We start from the raw sequence: 22071 nt of genomic DNA on the forward strand, positions 1-22071 counted from the left end.
AAAAAGAAAAAAGGAATTACCTAATTGATTTACCCATTCATTATGTGTGCACAAAATAGCCAAACAATCTGGATTATATTTTTAATAATAATAATAATAATAACAATTTATTTTGTATAGCCTTTTATTAAAAGAAATCCCAAACCGCTTTACATTAAAAAAAAAAAAAAAAAAAAAAGACATAATGCACATAAATATGCATAAAACAATACAATAAAAACTATGCAGTGCAGTAAGCCAGTGTATAAAAATGTGTCTTGAGGCACGATTTTTGAGACAGACTCGAGTCCCTGTCAGACCTCTGGAACTGCCTTTCAAGAAGAGGGGCCACAGAGCAAAAGGCACGATCTCCCATAGTTCGTAGGAGATCATTTTTGCCAGACCACAAGCTGCGTTGGGGAATGTAGCAGGAAAGCAGATCCTTGGTGCAAGATGGACCCAGGCTAGTCAAGACCTTGAAGATCAACAGTAAGATCTTAGTCAATTCTATATTTAACTGGTAACCAGTGCAGAGTTGCTAACACCGGTGTTATGTGATCATGCTTTCTTTTTCTTATTAAAACTCGAGCAGCAGAATTATGAACGTATTGCAACCTGTTAAGAACATTAGTGGAAATAGCCACAAGCAAGGCAATACAGTAGTCAATTCTCGATGAAATAAAGGCATGTATCAGTTTCTCTGCAACAAAGATGATCTAAGGCGAGTGATATTTTGTAGATGAAAAAAAAAGATACTCTGCAGGTATTTCTAACCTGGGCCTCAAAAGACAACGCATAGTCAAATTTACATAGATTTTTGACTTTAGATGTAGCTCTAATCTCAAGCCCATCAATAACTAAATTGCTGTGATAGACAACTTGAGATACAGCAAAGGTATAGTAAAGTAATGCAATTGTTGTGCATACTGCAGGATTTGCTGTAACACATTAACAGCCTTAAATGGGACACTCAACCTCCAAATTAAAAGGGCCATCTTTCAGAACTCAATGAGCTATAAATTATTAAAGAGCTTGCCACTGGACACTCCCAGTTTTTGCAATGGAAGACCTATTGGTTACTCCGTACTGTCCGCACAGCCTTCATAACCAGTAAATTTTGGACTCTAGCGTCACAAATATAATTTTGTCTTTAAGTTGTAACGTGTCATATTGCTTCCTACAAACATAGCACTTGCATCTCAGTTGACTAATCCCAAAGAAATCATTTCAAAATAGCTAAAGAACCAGAATGTCCGGCTCTGCCTGGCAGCCTCTGAGAAGCACCCCCTGCCGATCTCGGACGCTGCCATGCATACCTTCTTCTTGTCAGACAGGTCATTCCACATGCGGGCCAGCAGCCTTGTCACCTCGCTCTCTGCCAACTCGGGACGCTCCTCCTGCAGCTTGTGCCGCTTCTCCTCTGAGAAGATGAACATGGCAGAGATCGGTCGCTTGGGTTTGTCCGAGCTCCCCTGGAACAGCAAACAGACAGCGAGGTGAGAGGCTGTGCCAGGGCTAGGGGGCCTTCACACGCCCAATCCCTGAACCCAACCCTCCTCCCTCCACTACAGCTGCAAAAACTGCATTGTGTTGACACTGCAAGAAACCTGATTCAACGACAAGCAGCTAAGTGTTTACTTCCATCACTTTGCAATCACCATGAAAGAAAGATTCGATACACCCTGCGATACCAAGAACATGATGAGATTATCCAGAATTATTCACTTACCAACAGAACTGAACTAAGATTGATTATATCATCATATCACACTAGTCCTACACCCACTCCTGTTTTTCAGAAGCCTTGTTAAAGTATAATAATAAAATAACCAGGTGCCTGGAATTTGAGCAATCAGACCCCCTGCTAAATCTACACTGAACTGATCACACTTACCACAGCGTGAGCAAGTCTTACCCAAGTCTTTAGGATTACTTTTTAGGCATGGTTCATGCAGGTCTAATAGAAGAAGAGTGTACTTAACAGACTCACGAATATACTCGGCTGAGGGTAGTTCTGAAAGCCAGCGCTGGGTGCAGCACTAGGGTGCATGTGTAGCCCTGTTAAGTGGATTTTGTGTATGTGCTGTATGTTCACCTTGGAGATGGAGTTCTTCTTGGAGGGAGGGTTGCCAGCACCTTTCTTGTTGAAGCCCTGCATCTTCTCCTCTCCCAACACACGCTGCTGCTCCTCCTCTGAGAGACTCTGACAACACACACACACCCACACAAACACGGGAAGTTAGACAGAGAGAGAGGCACTTCCCAACCACACACTCATGTAAACTGAACAGTCTGGCTCCACAGAATGAGGTAAGTGCAAGAGTAGAGGCTGCTCTGGTATCATTTTCACTGTGTTGAAGTCATCAGATATCTAAGCAGTAATTGACTTCAAGGTAAAAAATAAATAAATAAATAAATAAATGCTACATGAAAAAACACATGCACATATTGATTTTGTTTTGGTAAAACAATATACCACATTTTCCTCAACTATATTTAATAACAGCACATTTAGAAGGTCAGAATGACTGGTATAACTGCTAAAGTATATTTAACACAGCTATTTTTATTTATCTAAAATAATAGTTGTATCTAAGAAATAAAGAAAAACCACAAAGACAAAAACGTAGGAGGCTATTTGCGAGTATGAACAATCATTGAGCAGCATTTATATTTAAAAAAAAAAAAAAAAAATACCCACAGTCATATAGCTTTGATATACATATGATTCAAATAAATCACTTACACATAAGAACCGGTTCATCTCAATTTCATACGCCTTTTTTCTCTGAAAATAAATAAAATGTTAAATCAGATTTCATGATACAAAAAATAAAAATAAAAAACCCCACAAATTGCACTTTACGATTAAACATAGGGGCTAATTCACCCAAATGTGACCACACAATAGTGCATTCTGGCCCCCCCCCTCCTCCCTACCTGCTCGCAGCGCTTCTGAAAGCCGTCCTTCTCTTTCTGGGCCAGCAGCTTCCACTGCCGGCTGCACATCACCATGCGCTCGGTGCTGGGGACGTCCTTCATGTTGGACATGAGCTCGGCACAGTACATGGAGTAACCGTTCCTGAGGACAGGACAGAGGGGGCAATTCAACACATTGCCATGTTACAACACCCAATCAATCAATCATGAGTGCAACCCACTAATGGCTAAATAGGATCAGTTGAGCTTCTGATAGAAGCACCCCACAGTCCAGAGAGACAGTACACTTACCTTGATGCTGATTAACTTTGATTAGGTACAGCTAATCACTCCCAGATTCGCTACCATATCAACAAACTGCTTGACAGAACTGTGAACTAAATTACTAAAAAAAAGAGGAGGTTGTGTGGTCCAGTGGTTAAAGAAACAGGCTTATAACCAAGAGGTCCCCGGTTCAAATCCCAGCTCAGCCACTGACTGTGTGACCCTGAGCAAGTCACTTAACCTCCTTGTGCTCCGTCTTTTGGGTGAGACGTTATTGTAAGTGACTCTGCAGCTGATTAAGACATTAAATCAGCAATTTGCGGTACACAATGTCTTTAGCAAGTTTCATCACTTGTAGACACACAGTTCTTTAGATACATGAATAACTATACAGTGTAACACACATATAGTATGCAGGGCTAACTGCGCTTTTAAGGCCTGAGTTTCCCAATGTCAGACAGTCCCAGAACTCACGGAGGGGGCTTGGTGGGTCTGCCGTCAAACTTGTCCTTCAGCTGTCTCTCAGCCTTGGTCAGGGTGGACTTGGTGATGCGCTCCTGGCTCATGTTGAGCTCCGGGTGCTGCTGGATGTACCCTCGCATCACCTCCTGCTCAAAGCAAAAACACAAAACGCGCTTTATACAGAAACACTGTGGGAAATTCACAAAGCCATTTACTCCAGGCCTTTCTAAGTGAAGAACACCTACTAAAGCTACAGGATTGAAATAAACCCCCCGCAAGGAATTCAACTCAGTGGCTCAAAATATTAAAGTTGTTCAGTTCTAGTTTTGCGATATAAACAGCTGCTTTTCTCTTTTAATAAAATCAGTTTAGTGTACATAGCTTTGTGAAATACTGAGGGGTAGAATTTGTATTGTGATGCAAGACCAAAAGCATAGCATAGCTCACAGCAGTTGGAATGAAAGCACACCCCCTCGATCTCATTATCTTTTTGCTTTGTAACAAAGTCCATCATTAAATGATCACTTGCTCTTGTTAAGAAATCATCCAAGTAGCCCATTACATGTATCGCAATACACATCGTATCAGGACATTAGTAAGAACCCCTGCGTGGGGATCCCTAGGACAGTCTCATTCTGATTGCTGCACACACACAAACCTCATACTGCTTCTGCTGCTCCAGAGACTTTGTGATCCACTTCAGCCTCTTCTTGTCAGGCAGCTGGGACCACTGCTTGCCCAGGCCTTCTTTGATATCCTTGGTCGTGGCCTGAAGAGCAAGAGGACACCCAATCCACGTCAGACAATATTTATGAAGCTAGGACAACCAAACAAGTCCAGTTGGCAAAGGTTTCAACAAGTGCCTTCATCAGCGTAACCGTTTGAGTTTTAGATGTCACCTTCCGAAACAAGAAAGGGGGTAAATAAATCAAAAGGTAATCTAATCTAAACCTCACTTGCGTTCTTACAAGTACTGTTTTTGAGATTTTTTTTTTGGTTTTCTAAAAACGCATTTTTAGGTACTAGGTACCCCAAATGAGCTTTATGCTGTGCGCGAGATCATAGATGGGATCCCTACACCTACAAACACAACGCCCACAATGTAATAAAAAACACTAAATGAATGCTAGCATATTTTACGTTTTTCAGACTGTCAAGTTCTTGTAAACAAAGATAAAAAAAAGAAATGGTCGATCATTGGTAAACTGGAGTTTGTATCTGGACGACGTTGAGTCATGCTGCTGTCCCTAGTGGCAGGGGGTGGAATTACACTCACATCAGGGTGTGTTTTTAAGTAGATCTTCCTCTTGTGACTATACCAGAGTTGCTGGGGAGTTTTGGGTTTTTCCGGGATGTCCGAGCGCTTAAAGTTCTCCATCAGGTCAGGGTGCTCATCCCTAAACAGAAGAAGGACTTTGGTCACGCTGGTATTTTAATAAGCTAGATAACTTGGATTATTTAGCTTTAAAAAGCACAGACAGATGTCGTAATACAAATGCAATTGTATTTACATTTCTAAAAACAATGGTACAATGCAACCCTCAAGCTGCTACAGGTTTTGGATATCCTGTCCGCAATTCAGATTTTATCATTGCACCGATGAGTTTCCATGTTAAGATTATATGAATAATTGAAAGTTAAGTGCTGGTAAAATGCTCAAACCAACATTAATAGAAAGAATACATTTTACCACAGCCAATTGGAGACTTTGGTAGCTTCATTTAAATTGCTTTTTCACATCTACTATTTTATGCCAGTTCTTCTGAATGGTTCTAGGTTGTCCATTATTGAGTATTACCTTGATTCTCTAAAATCAGCCTTTCCCTGGCTTTGAGCTGGTTTTAGCTTGTTTGGATAATTCCAAGTGCCAGGTCTGAACAGCCTTCCTCATTTCATTCAAACCATGTGACAATGTGGCTTTTTAACTCGCTCCAAGCAGTTCAAATGCAAGTCAAGGCAAAATTAGCCTAATCTGATAACTGAATTTTGTAGCAACATAACCCATAACCATTGAGAGTGGCTGCAAACAATGCACTAGTACCAACTTACTACTTTCACCGTCTAACGGGACTTTGAGGGCGTCGGGACTATAGCCCTGGTGGTGTTTTGTGCAATACCTATAAATAAATAATTAAAAACAGATCCACACTCATCCCCAGCTCACCTAAATCTTGCCATATTGCGTTCAAACTCTTCCTTCTCCCTCTGAAAGTCCTGCATGTATTTCATCTACAGCAAGACAAGGACAGGAAAGATCAGGCACCAGAAGAAAGACACACAGAGAAATTGCTTAATTATAAAGTTTCATGACTTGCAAAGGCTAATAAGAAATATCCTGCAATCCATTGTCTGTGCTGCTCAGGTTGGACACTAGGGGGCAGGATGCAGAGGACAAGTAGGAATACATACCTTCTATGAAAGTTGCTGTGTTATTTTGAAAGGGACAGGCGGTATTAAACAGTGAGCCTTCACTATGGTTTCATGATCTGCAACTGTTTTTATATTAATGCAAGACTGCAGATTGAAGGATAAAACTGCTCCTTCCTGGTACCCATACCTTACTCTGATGGTATAACCGCAATTAGGCCATATGAGGCAATGAGAAGCAGCAGTTAAACTATATAAACCTAGAGCACATTCAAAGAAAAAATGCAAATCTCCTATTAAACTAATAATGATAACAATAATATACAAAAAAGAAAAAAAATCTAATAATGGGAGCAGTGACAGTGTTGCTAAAGTTATGGTTCTCTTAAAAGTATAACAAATGAAACATAGAAATAGTTACATCCAGCAACCCAGTTCAGTCCTGCGTGTTGTTCTGCACTTCAAGTCCAACTGAAGCAAATGTCTTTTCCAATATTTTATTTATTTCTATTTTTATTACTGAACAGAAGTTCAGATAGACAGCCTTGATGAGCTCTGTGGACCAATTCACTAATATGACCCCTCTCTCCTTCCCTGTCAGTCCCTTTCAATCTGGAAGCCATCTGAAGTTCTCTTTAAGTAGCCAGCGCTCCAGTAAGACCGTTTTGCTTTCGGTGCTTGGAACAGAGGGGCTCTGCTGACCTATCCCAGAGAGGGGGAGCGCTAGCCTCCGTGCCAGTGCTGTCTACCCACCTTCTTCTTGTCTGGCAGTTCCTTGTACTTCATGGACAGGATCTTGGTGAGATCCAGGTTGCTCATCTCTGGGTGCAGTTTGGCATACTTTGCTCTTTTCTCCATGAAGAAGCGGAAGTAGGGAGTCAGGGGTTTCTTTGGGAAATCAGGATGTTTCTGGAATACATCATCGCTATTATTATTAATACTACAACTGCAAGACTGTCTGCGTACTGAAAAAAGGATACAATGAACTACATCCACAGTATGTGGGAGGGTATATGAACATTCACAGAGTATCCTACTTCAGTACTGTGTACGGAAACTTAGTCCAATTCGTGCAGTCATTTCCAAAATTAGATCAACACCAACGAGTGAATGGTTATGTTTTTCTTTTTAAACCGGATCTCTCAACACTTGCTATACATGATATAATATTCCAGTTTGAAGGCTTATACTGTACATGCAGGGGCACTGCGAGGACAAACCATACCAGGACCTGCACACAGAGACGTTTCCAGTTAAGAAAAGGTATTCAACGAACAGCTAGACTATAGTAATAGTGCAGGGGTATGTAAACTGCAGTCCAAGAGCTCTAATAGACACAGCTGTACCCACCTTGAGCTTCTTGCCCTTGTAGGGGTTCTTCACATGATCCTGAGCGTCTAAGATGATTTCCGACAGCGTGCGGAACTTCCGCACCTGAGATGGGAAGAGAGGGACAGAAGCCGGATCAGTGAGCGCTCAAACCCCTTGTTACAGGGAGGACAATCTATACAGTGACACAGCAGTGTGCACACCTATTAGAACACCTCAAGATGTGTCACTTGTATCCTTTATACACTTACCTGCATGAAAACCTCAGGGTCAGTAAATCGGCGATATAGAAACAATAGGCGCTTGTGTGTGAAAATGCTCGCCCGCTTTCGTGCATTAATGAGGCATCTCAAACAACTTCTAAAAAGTCTACTAACTTTTGCAAGTTATTATCATAAATATCAACATCATTGATATTTTGAGACCATTCTTACAAAGCATTAACAAGCATATTTGTGTCCGTCCTGCAGCTGATTCTTTGATTTCCCTCAGTAAAAATGCACGTCACAGAGTTCACTCGGGCACCAGCGAATCTAGAGAGTGCTGCTCATGAACTTTACAGTTTTTAACTCAGTGTATAATTGAACACTAAAATCAGTGAAGCGCAATCTTCCTGCATTACATACCATTAAATAGCATAATACCAGTCGTAAACACGTAGAGAATAAGAAAGCAAATACGACGGCAAAAATGGCAAAGCACTGCATCGTATGCTGAAAAACTAAGAGCTAAGGTGCTGCGCTCAAGCAGAGCTTTCCTGAAGTAAGTTTTCATTACTGTTTAGTTTATTTCTTTCCCCGCTACCTGCCTTTAATGAAGCTATAATTTGCCATTTTAAAACATGGCTGTTTCTTAATTGAATTTTCTGAAGACGAAGAAATGAGCTGAAAACTATTTTTCTAGCAATACAATCCTTAAAGGAAACCGATCACTTTACTGTATAAAAGATGCAATCCCTACCCTACACACCATTGGTTTCATAGACATTCTGTAGACATTCTGTAGTTTCATAGACATTTTATATTTACTATCATAAATTATATTTATGTTCAAATACCATATTTAATTATTAATACGTTGATAAAAAGTGGGAACAAATTGAATTGGCCAATTCTGAAAAACTGAATATGGTATTCCCAAGAATGGAACAATTAGTAGCCCTTAAGATAGTTACAACTCAAGGCAGTGCAAATGCCAGTGTTTTCTGCAGTAGTATAAAGCAATTTTATGCAGGCCACCAGTTAAGCATGCAGGCTATCTGATAACAACCGACAGGGCTGCATAGGATTAGAGGATGTTTCAATATCAGAGGTAGTGCCACAATAAATGTATTGTTTAAATGTTAAGTAAATTGTAAATGTTGAGATACTTGTGTTGGAATATTGTTTCAAAATTGTATAATGCAACAAAAATATATTAAAAGGGTTAATGCGTGGCCGAAGGCAAAATGACAAGTTTCTCAGTATCTAAAAAGCTTTGAGAGAACGCTGTGTGTGGCTTACTCAAGCCATCAATTAAATTAGACAAAATTGACAATTTTCCAAGTTTGGTTTACTATGCACAGAGAATCAAAACTCCAGAAGCAATGGGGTGTTCCAACAGATTAGCACACTGTTGTACACTGTGGAAGATACACGGATACAAGTGAAAAAAAACTTAAAGATCCTTAAGTTCTAACACAATTGGATGAGCTGATCTCTTGGAACATGTAACCCTCCCCCTGAAGTATAGGTACATACAAGCACCTTGCATACCCACATCCAGATCCTCTCACTAACTTGTGCTGTAGAATGCAAGTTAATTTACTATCTGATCAACTGGAGTGGTTCTCCAAAGATTATTTAAAACCACAGAGATGATGCGATTAAGGTTATGTATCAGCATACTTGACCAAATTCACTACATAGCTATCTGTATTCCACCAATCGCTATTAAATGTTTAGAATTGGAGATGGGACAAATATTGGAATATGCAAACAAACACTGCTTGACCGAATTTATAAATGAATCATAATGCCATGCAAAGAAATATAATGCATAAATGACAATTTAAAACTAGCAAGACATATGTGCAGGTTGAGGCTCATCCACTATACAGAGATGATTCAGGTGTCAAGAGATTGTATTATATATACACACACACACACACACACACACACACACACACACACACACACACAAATAAATAAATAAATAAATAAATAGTCACGCACATAGTGCTTGTGGATCCCACAACCATTGCAATAAACTGACCTCATGAGAAATCTCAAGCCATTTCTCTTTGCACATGTCTCCTGTGTACTGGTTGAATGCCACCTTGTTCCAGTCCAGATGTGACTCTGCAGTTTTGAATTTGGTCAGGTCATTCTGGGGAAGGTTGATTCTCATGCTCTCTAGCAAGCTCAGCAGGTCCTCTTTGGGCCAGTTTTGTGAAGCTACGGATCAAGGAGCAAAAATCAGCTGGATAAACCCACTCCTTTAGAGGAACAAGAAATATAAATGAAAGCTTCATGAAGCACAGCTTTCAGGCTCCCGAGACAAAACGTGGAGTCTTCTGTGCAGACTGTGTCCGTCTGTCACACTCTGCATGGTGAGCACGGGAACTGCATTTCATTCTCACATCTGTTTTTCTCCCAATTTGTGAAGTGTGGTATTGCTTGGCATACAGGGGTCTGATAAGTATTTCCGATCTGTCCAAGCTGGTACTGTTTGTTAGAAATGCTGAAATTGTAAAAGCTTCTCTTTGAATTCCTCGGGAAGCTAATGGCACTTTGAAAATGGCTGCCTGTATGTCATGGATGATTCGAGACTGGGCAGTAACTTTTTGGTTAGTCTTTTCTTGACAGCAAGTCACGTTGCTGCTTGTGTAATCGGGTAATAACAACGTCTTTTGTTGGCATTTTCTAATACACGCATCACTGTACTCAAATTTAAGAACTTAATTTTTAGAAGAAAAATTGGTTTATAAGTATGTCTTAAATTCGAAGGAATACGGTAGTGTCAATGAAATAATCTGTCAAAACAATCCCAATGTTTTCAGAATGTTTCACTGCACAAACGTCTGCCTTCTGACCACATAAATACATGATCTACTTAATTGAGGGTAGTTCTGATTAATTAGTGCAAGTTTCTAATTAAAAGTAAAATAGTGTTTCATCACTTGTCATCTAATGTACATTGTTGTTACAGCACTATTTGAAATCAAGCAGACATACAGATATTTTCTTTGTGTTTTTTTTGTCCTAACCCCAACCCTTACCTTCTTCCTGGACAGGAATGACTTCTTCAGACAACTCCATAGTTCCGTTCATTCTCGGCTGGAAAACACCAGGCTAGATCTCAGTTCACTGCTCCTCTGTTCTACAGAGCGGTCTAAAACACAGCAATGCATCACAATTTGAGGTAATCAGTTTAGAAATACTGAAAACAAACCTCAATAAAATTAAAAGTCATTCCTGGTCTTGAAATTGAAGATAGTCATTTGACTTTAGAATAAAACATGATTCATTGGTCAGTTTTACTACATTCTTCCATTTCCTCAGCAATGTGTGGAGATGGTTTTGCTGAATGTCCGGTTTGTTTATATTCTTGGGTGTAATTCTAGAAGCAATTCAAATTAAGGAGTTGTGACTAATTCCGTTCATAATTAATTCTGAAATAGCCTTAACTACTATGTAACAAGTATTATCTGTTGATCAAGCTAATTACTCAACGTGTTTCTTTATGTTGAGTAATTGTTGTCTGGTGCTTTAAAATAACTTGTAAACAGAAAAATAGCCCAAGATGTTAGTAAACATTAAATGTAACATAATATATTTATGATTATATAGATAATATATATATATATAGATAGATATATATACACACACACTCACACACACACATATTGTATATGTAGTATAGATATATATATCTATATATATATAATAGAATACTATATATATATATATATATATATATCCATGTACGTGTGTGCGCAATTGCAAATAAAAGTATACATTGAGGTAACATTATATATTTTAAAATGTCATAAACAGGTACAGTATACTGCCGTGCTTTTATTCACCATAAGAAATGTTTTCTAAGACAATAACGTCCACAATGTTTAAATGCGCTGCACTACACCGCCCCTCCAAGCGTTTGCATTGCATTGGAAGACACGTTTATTTATAGACTAGTGACGGCTTCAGACCTGTGTTAACGCAGCCGTCGATCACCACAGCGAAACACAACTACCTTCCTAAATGCTTTGTATCATTTCTCTCTCTCCAAACAAGTATCTGCAACTGTTTCAGATGCTGCGAGCTGAACAAAACATGGACACTGTGTGCAAGAGGAGGGAAAAACAGCAACGCTGACAGACAGCCGCGATGAACACCAGGTGATCACGGACGATCTCGTCTCAGCCCCTGCTGCTGAGGGGAAATGAAGGCAGGCTGACTGCAAACCGCTCGACTCGCCTGAGCTATCACCCTTTGCATGCGGAACCAGCTGCTGCCTACTCCCCCATCTTCACGTCTGTGCGACATTTTCCAAATGAAATGCGCTAATATTACCAACATGCAAGCTCTGTATCTGGATGTATCCTATGTGAAAGCGAGTTAGTTCAAGGAAAATCAACTAACAAAAACACTTTCCAATTTGGTTTCGGAAGACAAACTAACAGTGAAAGGGTTTTTTTTTTTCTTTTTACACCGACGCATTTCAGAATCTCAACCCTGAAATGGCGGCTGTTGCAGCAACAGCAGAGCTGCTCAGCCGCGCTTGATGGTCTGTGAACTGGCGAGAATTGTTACTGGTCTTCGTCATGGTACTTACTGAAACCAGACCGTTTTAGACAGTATGAAGTGTTTTCTCCCCCTATTTAGTCTGGTTTTAATATGGGTAACAAAAAAAAAAAGACAAAACAGTAATATGTTGTAATGTGTATTTAGAGTTTGTGACTAACTTTTAAAATATATTTTGGTTTTTAAGCACCAATAACCGCATTTCCCTTCAAACTTGGAGGAAAGGGGGAAAAAATGCAATAGTTAAATGTGTTGGTTTACAAACATACAGCCTCCAACATGGATAATGTAAAATTCGTGTCTCATTATCCCAAGCCGGTCTCACTCCCTGTAAAGCATCAGGGGTTTAAGGGTAAGAATCGATATTGTATCCAGAAGTCTTTGCTTTCATCTCGGTGTGTTTGATGCATAACTCCCCTCGGCTATCTGGTAAAAAATGAAAGACAACTTTCTATCTATAAAATGGACGCGGTTTCTTTGTGGTCCATTTAATGTAACTGTATATAGCGTGTTAGCTTTATCCGGGCGGAGAATTTAAAAGGACCAAAAACGACTGCTAAAAAACTTGAAACCGTGAGACAGCACCAGACAAGCGGCTGTGTGACCTCTACGAGTCGCAGAGAGGCGACCCGACCAAACCGAACGATTACAGAAAAAAAAAAGTCTTTTAAAACAACAAGTGTATTTTACCTATAAAAACGCGCTAACACGCAATTCTACTTTTAAATTAAATAGAAGTTACACATTCTTACCTTCAAAGACGTCCAGACAATATCGGCGATAAGAAGGAGAGTGAATCCGGGAAGAGGCGGCTCTCGGGCGGTATGGCGACTGAAGACAATCGTCTTCGAATAGTCTGTAGAAATGAAGAAAAACAGACACGGTTCATGCTGTAGCTGGTGTCTACCGATTCACTGTTGAAACGTGGTAAAATGATTTAAAAGGCGCTAATGGCATTCGGATTTCTTCAGCAGGTAAAAATTGATCTCAGATCCGAAACTGGGACCAGTGACCTGGCATGGCGACCAGCGCGAGTTTCCCCTGGCTGAAGCCGCCATGGTAGTAACGTTGCTAGGCTAGAGAAGCAGCATTAAAAGAAAAAAAAAACACACCCGTTTGTGATAAAAACTACTTTACACCAACCTGGGTCAGATTTGACATAGGATTCAGAGATAGTAAAAATAAAAGCAGCCGGTACACGGCAAATCAGATAATGGGTTTCACAGAACGTAACGAGGCGAATCCACACGGTGAGGAGTTTAGCGAGATCCCAGATGACAAACCGGGGAGACGGCATGGTTATCCCGAGAACCACCGCGTGGAGGTACAGCACAAACAAAATGCCATTAAAATACACAGAACACAATATAATACCAAATAACAAGTAAATAAAAACAGCAACAAAATACCCACCACCAATGCATGCGACGTGTGCTGAAAAAAGAGTCCCGCCTAGGAAGCTAACACGAGACTAGACTGCAAGCCAGCTTAATCCGTGAAACAGGACCAGAAGATCGGCATGGCGACCTCAGTGCGCCTCCCCTGCAGGACTGGGTTTCCAGAAACACTCGCAACATATATTTTTTTCAAAACAGGAAAACCTCGACAAAACACCGAACCGGATAATCACGACCGTTTTTTGTGCATATTTACAAAACAAATTTGAGTGTGTGTGTTTTTTTTTTTTTTTTTTATTGTCTTACCTGCTGGTTTTGTTGCACGCTTGCTGCGGAGGGCTGGGTTGAATGTTAGCCAGAGCTGGCCCTAGGCATGAACACTTCAGTCCCCGCAGAGATGGAAACTTCCCTCCGCCTCCAACTCGCTCTTCCCATCTCTTTATCCCAATCAACCCTCGGATCGCTCTCTAGCACCATTACCCAAGCCATACATCTTCCAAAACACATCGCAGCCTCTCACAGTTTCTTCACGACACTCTCACAGAATTTGGCCTTACAGATTTATTTTAAAATTATTTGATTTATTTATTTTAAATTATATGCAAGTTTTTTTTTTTCTTTTAACATTTTAAGATTCCTTAACTGGATGTGGAAAATGTTTATTTCCTTTAAAGTTGCAGTATCATAAAGTTACAAAAGTAATTTAATATCGGCCGGTATATACCTGGAATATTATATATATATATATATATATATATATATATATATATATATATTATATATAATATATATAGAATATATATAATATATGATCATATTTATGAGTTTTCATTTTTATGTATCTTGATCGGTCTTAGCTCCCCTTTTTCCCCTTTACAATATGATTGCTGATAACCGTTTTCACAGCGAAACACGTAAACTGCGGTTTTCTGATTAATGGGTGGTTTTAGTGTAGCTTTTTTACTTCTCGTCCTTAGCTACTCCACCTTTGTTGTTTGTGGGCGTCGCCCGAGCCAGCCAATCCTGCGGTGGGATCTCGCTGACAAATTAATGAAATTCCAATAAACAGACAGGGATTGATTACACGATACACACAAAACAGAGAGGTGGGGCTCACGTTCATGTGCTATGTGGTAGTAATTTCAATGGGGCGCCTCAGTTTGTTCCAGTAACATGCATTACTAGTTGGAGCACAACCTTTGTAAAAAAATCTACTTGTCCTACCCCCCCCCCCCCCCCCCCCCCCCCCCCCCCAACCGTCACACAAAACTCTCACACACACACAAAACTAGAATATTCGGTCCAGTGGTTAAAGAAACAGGCTTGTAACCAGGAGGTCCCCGCTTCAAATCCCAGCTCAGCCACTGACGCATTATGTGACCCTGAGTAAATCACTTAACCTCCTTGTGCTCCGTCTTTCGGGTGAGACGTTGTTGTGAGTCACTGTGCAGCTGCTGCGTCTTTCGGGTGAGACTGTTGTGAGTCACTCTGCAGCTGCTGCATGGTTCACACACCCTAATCTCGTATCTTATAAAGTGCTTTGTGATGGTGATCCACTATGAAAGGCGCTATATAAAAATAAAGATTATTCAATGCAATTAATGATTAACAGGGCGTGTCTAGCCCGGTAGCTTGACTGGTTCACTAAATTCTTCACGATACAGGAAAGGTTCCCTGTGACCTCACCTCAACGCATTTATAACATATTTTAAGGAAATGTCCCTTTCAGTGCAGCTTGGAACACATTTACTAGTACATTTAAGTAACATACTAAGAGTACAACTATAATAAGCAATACTTGGGAGTTATTAAAATATAAAATAGCTTCTGCCTGTTTTTATTTTTCACTGTTTTTTAACAAGCGGAATTCAACTTCTGATGTACGGGTGTTTTAGTTTGTTGCATCACTGACACACATTCATTGCCAACTATTACTGCTGCTTTGTGGAATTCAGATTTTCTTGACGATCTTTCTTACCCCAGATTTATAACGTGTTCTTCTACCAAAATGCACACCATATTTACAGTAGGCTCCATTAAATACTGCAGACATCAAATATGTTTTTTTTTTTTTTGTTTATTTCTATGATACATTTACTTAATAATACACTTATAATTATAAAACGGATTGTTAGAATGCTGCATGCTGATTGGTCCATCAGTGTTCCAAGCAGTTACAGTATCCAGCACAATGTCACGATTAGGAACTACTTAGGAACAAAGGCAGATCACTGCACCTGTGCTAACCACGTATCACTGCGCCACCAAAATCAAAGAAAACACCTGTTAAAATACCTGCTGTCGTGGAAGATAGTGACGACACCAAGGTGTCGTGTCATATCTTCCAGTTTATATTAATTTGCACTACGATCCAGTTTGCTGTTTTAAACACCACACTGTTTTGGCATTTTGTTTGTAGTAGGCCTACATACCAGACATTTTTTGTAACCTCGGTCTGATCCAGTTATCAGATATTCCGTTTTGTTTTACTCCTTTTAGTTGGTATAAGCATTAATAGCACACAAATTGGGCTGTTAAGCTTACATGACTGGCTTTTAAAAAACATATTAAAAAAAACAAAGTATCTTAAGTGTGTGTATATGTATATGTGTATATATATATAGTAGCGATTTTGGTTCCCGCAGGCAGGCAATGCACAATGGGCAAAAACCCGGGACCTCTCGCACTCCAGCATAGCACCGATACCGCTGTACCAAAGAGACTTTGTATGTGATTACGTCACCTACCAGCCCTGCAGCTTTCATACGTGCACGTATTGTAGCTGGCATGGCATGGTTACACACACACACACACACTGCACTATTGCCTCAAGCACACACCACTACTATAAATAGCAAATAAAAAATAAACGAATTGTACTGTGACAAAAACCAGTGTGTACTAACAATTAGTAAAACAGGTTCCTGAGTGTTTTATGTAGTATGGAAAAGTTGATCAAAGGAAAACAGAACTTTATGTTATTTGAATAATATAAGCAATTTTATGCAACAATTGTCAGCTTTTCCATGCAACATAACAGGCTCAGGAATTTGTTTAACCTGCGCCCTCTAGTGTCATTTTGTAACCACAGCATTAGCTGTAATTGTTAGTACACACTGGTTTTTGTCACAGTGCCATTCGTTTGTTTTTTATTCGCTATTTATAGTAGTGGTGTGTGCTTGAGGCAAGAGTGCATTCATTTTCTTGTCTCTGTCTGTCTGTGTGTGTGTGTATACATCCATGCCAGCTACACTACGAGATCGGCTTTTCGCAGGTCTGAAATAATTAATAACAACATCAGACTGCTTTCATCCATCTGCACACAAACACAAATAATAATAATAATAATAATAATAATAATAATAATAATAATAATAATAATAATAATAATAATACAAGGGATATGCACCTTGCCACAGCCCAGTACATCACCACAGAATGAGATGCCCAGGCAAAATATATATTTTGTGAATCAGCACAAAACAAGGATTTAAAAAATGGGTAACACATCTCCAGTCAAAGGTTTGTTACCCATAATCCTTCTGCAATCTGAGGTAATGTCATTGTATGTAGTAAAAATTACTTGTTTGTCTCAATATTTGGACCTCTGAATCCGACAGCTTTAGTTTCATTGTTGAAAAAAGTGTGTTGGAATTCCTTGGGATCTCCTGTGTTTAATAATATCAAATATATGCACCTTTACACACATTTCCAGGTGTTTACCTGCCCTAGACAGATACCAGGCCACTCTGACATTTCGACTTTGAACTATGCACCATATACCACCCAACCCGATTTCATGTGCCCACTTCACCACCAAAGAATGAGATACCCTGGCACAAGTATAGATTTTGTGGATCTGCACAAAATAAGGATTTTAGAAATAGGTAACATAACTTCTCCCTTCAGTCGTTTGTACCCATAATCCTCCTGGAGCCCAAGGTAATGTTGCTGCGTGAAAAAAAAAACCTGTTTGTATTACTGCCTTTGGTCACGTTGGTTTGTTCTGAAGGTTTATTTAGTCCTTCCAGTACTCACGTACTGTGGTACTTCTCAAAACACTCCTCCAAACAGGGCTGACTGAGAGGGACAGCATGGACAGTAGTATCTTGCAGGAACATACACTGCAGCCTTTTTGTGGATAGACTTTTCTCCTAGACTGTGGCAGCATTCAAATAAAATGTCGTTCACTAAGCCTTGTAACAGTTTCTGGTCTTCCAGTCTCTGGTACTCCTTGTGTATTGAACAAAAGGCAGGAGAGCACAGAGGTCTGAAATTTAAGACATGTGACCTGAAGCTCTGGTGCCATACTTTGGTAGACTACGTAGGCATTGTACAATGAGATCTGGACCATGTACATGCCAATTTTCTTATGCCATGCCATGCAGTCTTCCTTGCAGCATTGTACAGCTCCAGCCCATGTATTTATGATATTTTTAAATGAGCGAGGACACAAAAATGCAATGAAATCAACAATTACAATCCATTTTTTAAATTTAATTTGATTAATTTTTTTAAGGGAGAAAAAAAGATACCCTGAAAGGGTTAGAGGGACAGGGACGTATTATTTGTAAAAGCATCTGGATGATCGATCCCCAGTGAGAACACAGTAATCCAGTGTTTGTTTGTTTGTTTTTTAATTAGGACGTATCTGGTAAGTTTGACAGCACTGAGCTGGCAGCATAGAAGTGGTTAAAACATGACTATATTATCAACGTCTTGTGACCAAATTCTGTTATCTGTTATCAAATTCTATACAAAGAATCCATATTCAGTTATGTGCAATTGTCTTTGCAAATGGCAAACTACGCTCTGTTTGAAAGAATGAAGGTGGTGTGAAAAAGACTACTCAAGCTGTTGCTTCAGCAAAGAAAGCAAGTGACATCTTTTGAATTTCACACAAGAAAATGGGTAGGTGGTTTGTAATTGACATTCCGATACAATTATACATGTACAAAAAGTGAATTTTCAATGCATAGTTTACCATTTTTAATTGCAGGTAACCCAATGCCCTCAGTGTCAGAGGAAGACAGTAACGGTAAAGGCACCAACAACATATAGTCCAATACAGATATGCTTTTGTTTGAATTTCACTCTGTTATTAATACATCATAATACCAGATTTGTTTCATAGATAAACCTGTTTTGTTTTTAGGTAAATGAACCCTAGGAGCTGGTAGGAAGCTTTGCCCCTGAAAATAAAATCTAATGAAGAGGTGACAAACTATATACTTTAATTATTTTATTGTTTCGGGGCACCAAAGCTTATATTGACAGACCAGGGCAGAGAATTCAGCAATGAGGTAATTGCTATTTTTTTAATTTGAAATCCCTATGAAAGATTAATAGTCAACATTATTTGCTTTGTATCTGTTTCTTCTATTTGTAGATTATATTGTGCAAGATACTGAATATGAAAAGAAGTCTGTCATCCAACTACCAACCACAAACAAAAGGAGAAAATGAATGGGACAATACAAAGGTCAGTTTGATTCTATCTGTAAACGCATGTGTAGCAGGGCAGCAGGAGAGAGCCCTGCACACTATTTAGGGGGCAGGGCAAAGCCCTGATAATGTAAAATGTATTTGTTTTGTATTATCTGTGCACTCGGTGTGGGATTATTTTGGAGAGAGAACAAGAGAGTCAGATGACAGCAAAACTGAAAGTAAAAAGGATCAGTGAAGGCAACTTCTCAGCCTGACCTTAGTTATCAATTCAGTGTGGTTTTTGTGTTCGTGATTTTGTTTTGTTTAAAACTTTCATTTTGCGCTCTGTGAGCAGTGTTTTCATTTTGTTAAAATATTTGATCTATTTTTTGTTGTCAAAATTTCTACAGATAATTTAACACACCTTTCCTAATTACTTTTCAATTACAAAATGTATATATGTTTGAAAGCATTTTGAATAGGAAATGTGTATTTTAATTTGTGGAAAGGGTTTTAATGCTCTTTATTGGATGTGTGGGTGTAACTTGCATAACAATCTAACAAGTGTCATTTTTACCTTTAGGGCTTTTCTGAGAACAAAAGGCAGCCTTATATCAAGACGATGTGTCTTGTGGAATATTAGTTTGCAAGGTAATATTCCGCCTCAGAAGTATAATGTAATCTCTTCATGGCTCGAGTGTATGCAACATGTTTTGCCTCACAAAATAAAGTCACAAAGTATTTTTTAATAAAATGTCATAACACTACTTCCTCCATTAGCCACTGGACGAAGTAGTGTTATGACATTTTATTAAAAAAATATTTTAACCTGGAGTTTGCATTAAAAGTTAAAAATGAGAGGTCTAACTTATTAAACCTATAAATAAAAAAAGTAGAGCCCCTACCAGTACAATGCCATTTAACTGTACACCTGTATCGATAAATATAGCCTGCTGTTTTATAACAATTCTGATCTTGATGAGTTTATAAGTGATGTGTGCTGCTCCTGTGGTGAGAAGACCAGTGCTTCAGATGGAGAGACTGAAGAGTCCACAGAGAAATGGGTATCCTTGTCAATATTTCCTTATGGGTGTTTATCCGGTACTCGAAAGAACTTCCAATCGCTATTTAAGGACTCTCTATAGATTTATTTCCATCTTTCATTGCTAATGGTTTATATTTTAAGGCACAACTTAGACTTTTTATAATTCAAATGCCTAGCTATCAGTTGTCAAACTATATTGAGGTTTTAATGTTCAAATTTCACAGATTGCTTGTGATGAGTTTAACTTAACTCACTCTCGCCCGAGGGGGCCAAACTAAAAGGAAGATCGTGGGATGATTGCCTGCAATAAATCCCACATACACTAGATGGCAGTGCCTAGTTTCTGTCATATGCCAAAGAACACTACAGCTACTGAAGTCACTGTTTTTTTAGCTGTTTTTACTAGAACGTGGGTATTTTTTTATTATTATTATTCATTTTTTAAATTATGTTTTTGATATTGTTTTTGGTAGGAATATGCCGGCTTGCTTGCTGAGAAGATGGGTATTATAAATTGTTTTATTTGAAGCAAGAAAAAGTATAATTAATGGTAAATGTGCCTCTGTTTGACAAGGAAAACACCCATCAGATCGCAATTGGTTGCACCTGTACCAAAATGTGACAGCTTACAACTTTCAATGTGACAGCTTATCACTTTCTGACATTACATGGGTCAAGTGTTGATATACATACCACTTTCTAACACTACATCGCGCCTGCCAGACAATACCAGGTTGTCACCCAATGACAAAAAAAAAAAAAAAAAAAAAAATTTCTCTGCATTTCAGACAGACAATATGTGTTGTGTTGTTTGTTTGGGGTTCATCCTAATTATAAAAAATAAACTGTCAAAAAATCCTATTTTTAATACATTGCAGTCTGTGTGAACTATTTTGACGCGTTCAGCTAGAGAGAGGAAAGCACATTCAATGTATAATTTGAAATGACACCTTTTTACAAAAAGATGTTCATCTGTAGATTTTTTAGTGCCTCGAATCCAGCTGGACCACTGTGGGAGTTCCAGCACAACACACAGGGACCACTTACAGCGGCAGGAAATTTCCATCTACAGCGTTGTTTGAGACCTGTACCTTCCAAATTGAAGGATAAAATACGAGCAAAGGATGGAAGTATCTTCAACAGTAGAAAATCTGTGACTTTAATATTGGTAACCAATTCACAAAGGGGCTCCTTCTATACACAGATCTTTGGCATAATGTAGCTTTATTGAATGCTGCAATGTACAGAGAAGGAACAACAGAGAAGAATTAGTGTAACGCTGGACCGTCACAGCACAATATAGGTTAAGACTTCAAATGGCAAAACAAAGAATGTATATCAAGGTATATAATCACTCACATCACGGTAAAAAAAAAAAAAAAAAAAAACCAAACAAACAAAACAAAACAAAAAAAAAAAACACGTTATCGGAATGAATTACTGGACCACACCACTCAGCCCTCACTGAAAGTGTTTAGAATGGTATAAATGTAAAAAAATAAACAAGAATTTGTATATAGCTTTTTAAATACGATAAAAAAAATGCTTAAAGATGGATCAAAGCGCCCCTTGTGTTTTGTTTTATTTTATTAAAATCACATGCGTTTTTTTTTTTTTTCATTTCGACCTTGCCGATTTCAAGAAGTGACCATTCTGAACGAAGCTAGAGCTGAGTAATATGATGGCACTCCTAATGCACTCCTTAAGCCCCATTGGTTTTCTTTTTTTTTTTTTTTTTTAAATCTTGTTCATACAGCATTGTAAATCATTAATACACTTTTTAATATCTAAAAAAAAAACACTATTAAAGGAAAGCACACGAACAGGTTGCAGCAATTTGCTTTGTTGATCATTTTACTGGGACTTCCGGTGGTAAGTGCATTGAAGGGAGCAATGAAAATAACAAGCAAGCTATCGACTATACAGGAGTCGAATATATTAATTCCTGGCAGTCACACAAATAAGGAATGCTTGAGCCTAACGTTAACAAACAAATATCAGTTTTTGACAATGACAAATTATAGGATCAGGCCGAATATATATATATATATATATATATATATATATATATATA

General features: G+C 38.8%; 1 protein-coding gene across 3 annotated transcripts; it reads right to left on the minus strand.

The window, feature by feature from the left end:
- Nucleotides 1-203: 203 nt before the first annotated feature.
- LOC121301955 (nucleolar transcription factor 1-like) lies at nucleotides 204-14194 on the minus strand. Of its 3 annotated transcripts, none has more exons than XM_041231694.1 (14): nucleotides 13272-13535; nucleotides 12881-12984; nucleotides 10601-10658; nucleotides 9595-9776; nucleotides 7363-7446; nucleotides 6766-6921; nucleotides 5810-5874; nucleotides 4922-5042; nucleotides 4304-4414; nucleotides 3658-3791; nucleotides 2920-3061; nucleotides 2726-2767; nucleotides 2075-2182; nucleotides 204-1451 (listed from the first exon to the last, which is right to left on the minus strand). In XM_041231694.1, the coding sequence occupies exons 1-14, from the start codon at nucleotides 13423-13425 to the stop codon at nucleotides 1179-1181; spliced, it is 1734 nt and encodes a 577-aa protein (XP_041087628.1). In that variant the 5' UTR covers nucleotides 13426-13535; the 3' UTR covers nucleotides 204-1178. The 3 variants fall into 3 exon arrangements, with proteins under 3 accessions (XP_041087628.1, XP_041087629.1, XP_041087630.1); XM_041231695.1 differs by lacking the exon at nucleotides 13272-13535 and adding an exon at nucleotides 13832-14194 and having other exon boundaries at nucleotides 205-1451; nucleotides 10601-10713; XM_041231696.1 differs by lacking the exon at nucleotides 13272-13535 and adding an exon at nucleotides 13542-13806 and having other exon boundaries at nucleotides 205-1451; nucleotides 10601-10713.
- Nucleotides 14195-22071: the final 7877 nt, after the last annotated feature.

The sequence above is a fragment of the Polyodon spathula genome, chromosome 28 (assembly GCF_017654505.1).
Source record: "Polyodon spathula isolate WHYD16114869_AA chromosome 28, ASM1765450v1, whole genome shotgun sequence".
Lineage (NCBI taxonomy): Eukaryota > Metazoa > Chordata > Actinopteri > Acipenseriformes > Polyodontidae > Polyodon > Polyodon spathula.

Bases quoted from the DNA above. Each gene is read 5' to 3' on its own strand.
- LOC121301955 (XM_041231694.1), bottom strand. From the start codon at position 13,425: ATGCCGTCTCCCCGGTTTGTCATCTGGGATCTCGCTAAACTCCTCACC. The intron at 5,043-5,809 runs GTGAGCTGGGGA...TCTTCTGTTTAG, and splicing joins CGCAATATGGCAAGATTTAG to GGATGAGCACCCTGACCTGA. The intron at 2,768-2,919 runs GTAGGGAGGAGG...ATTTATTTTCAG, and splicing joins TTCAGAAGCGCTGCGAGCAG to AGAAAAAAGGCGTATGAAAT.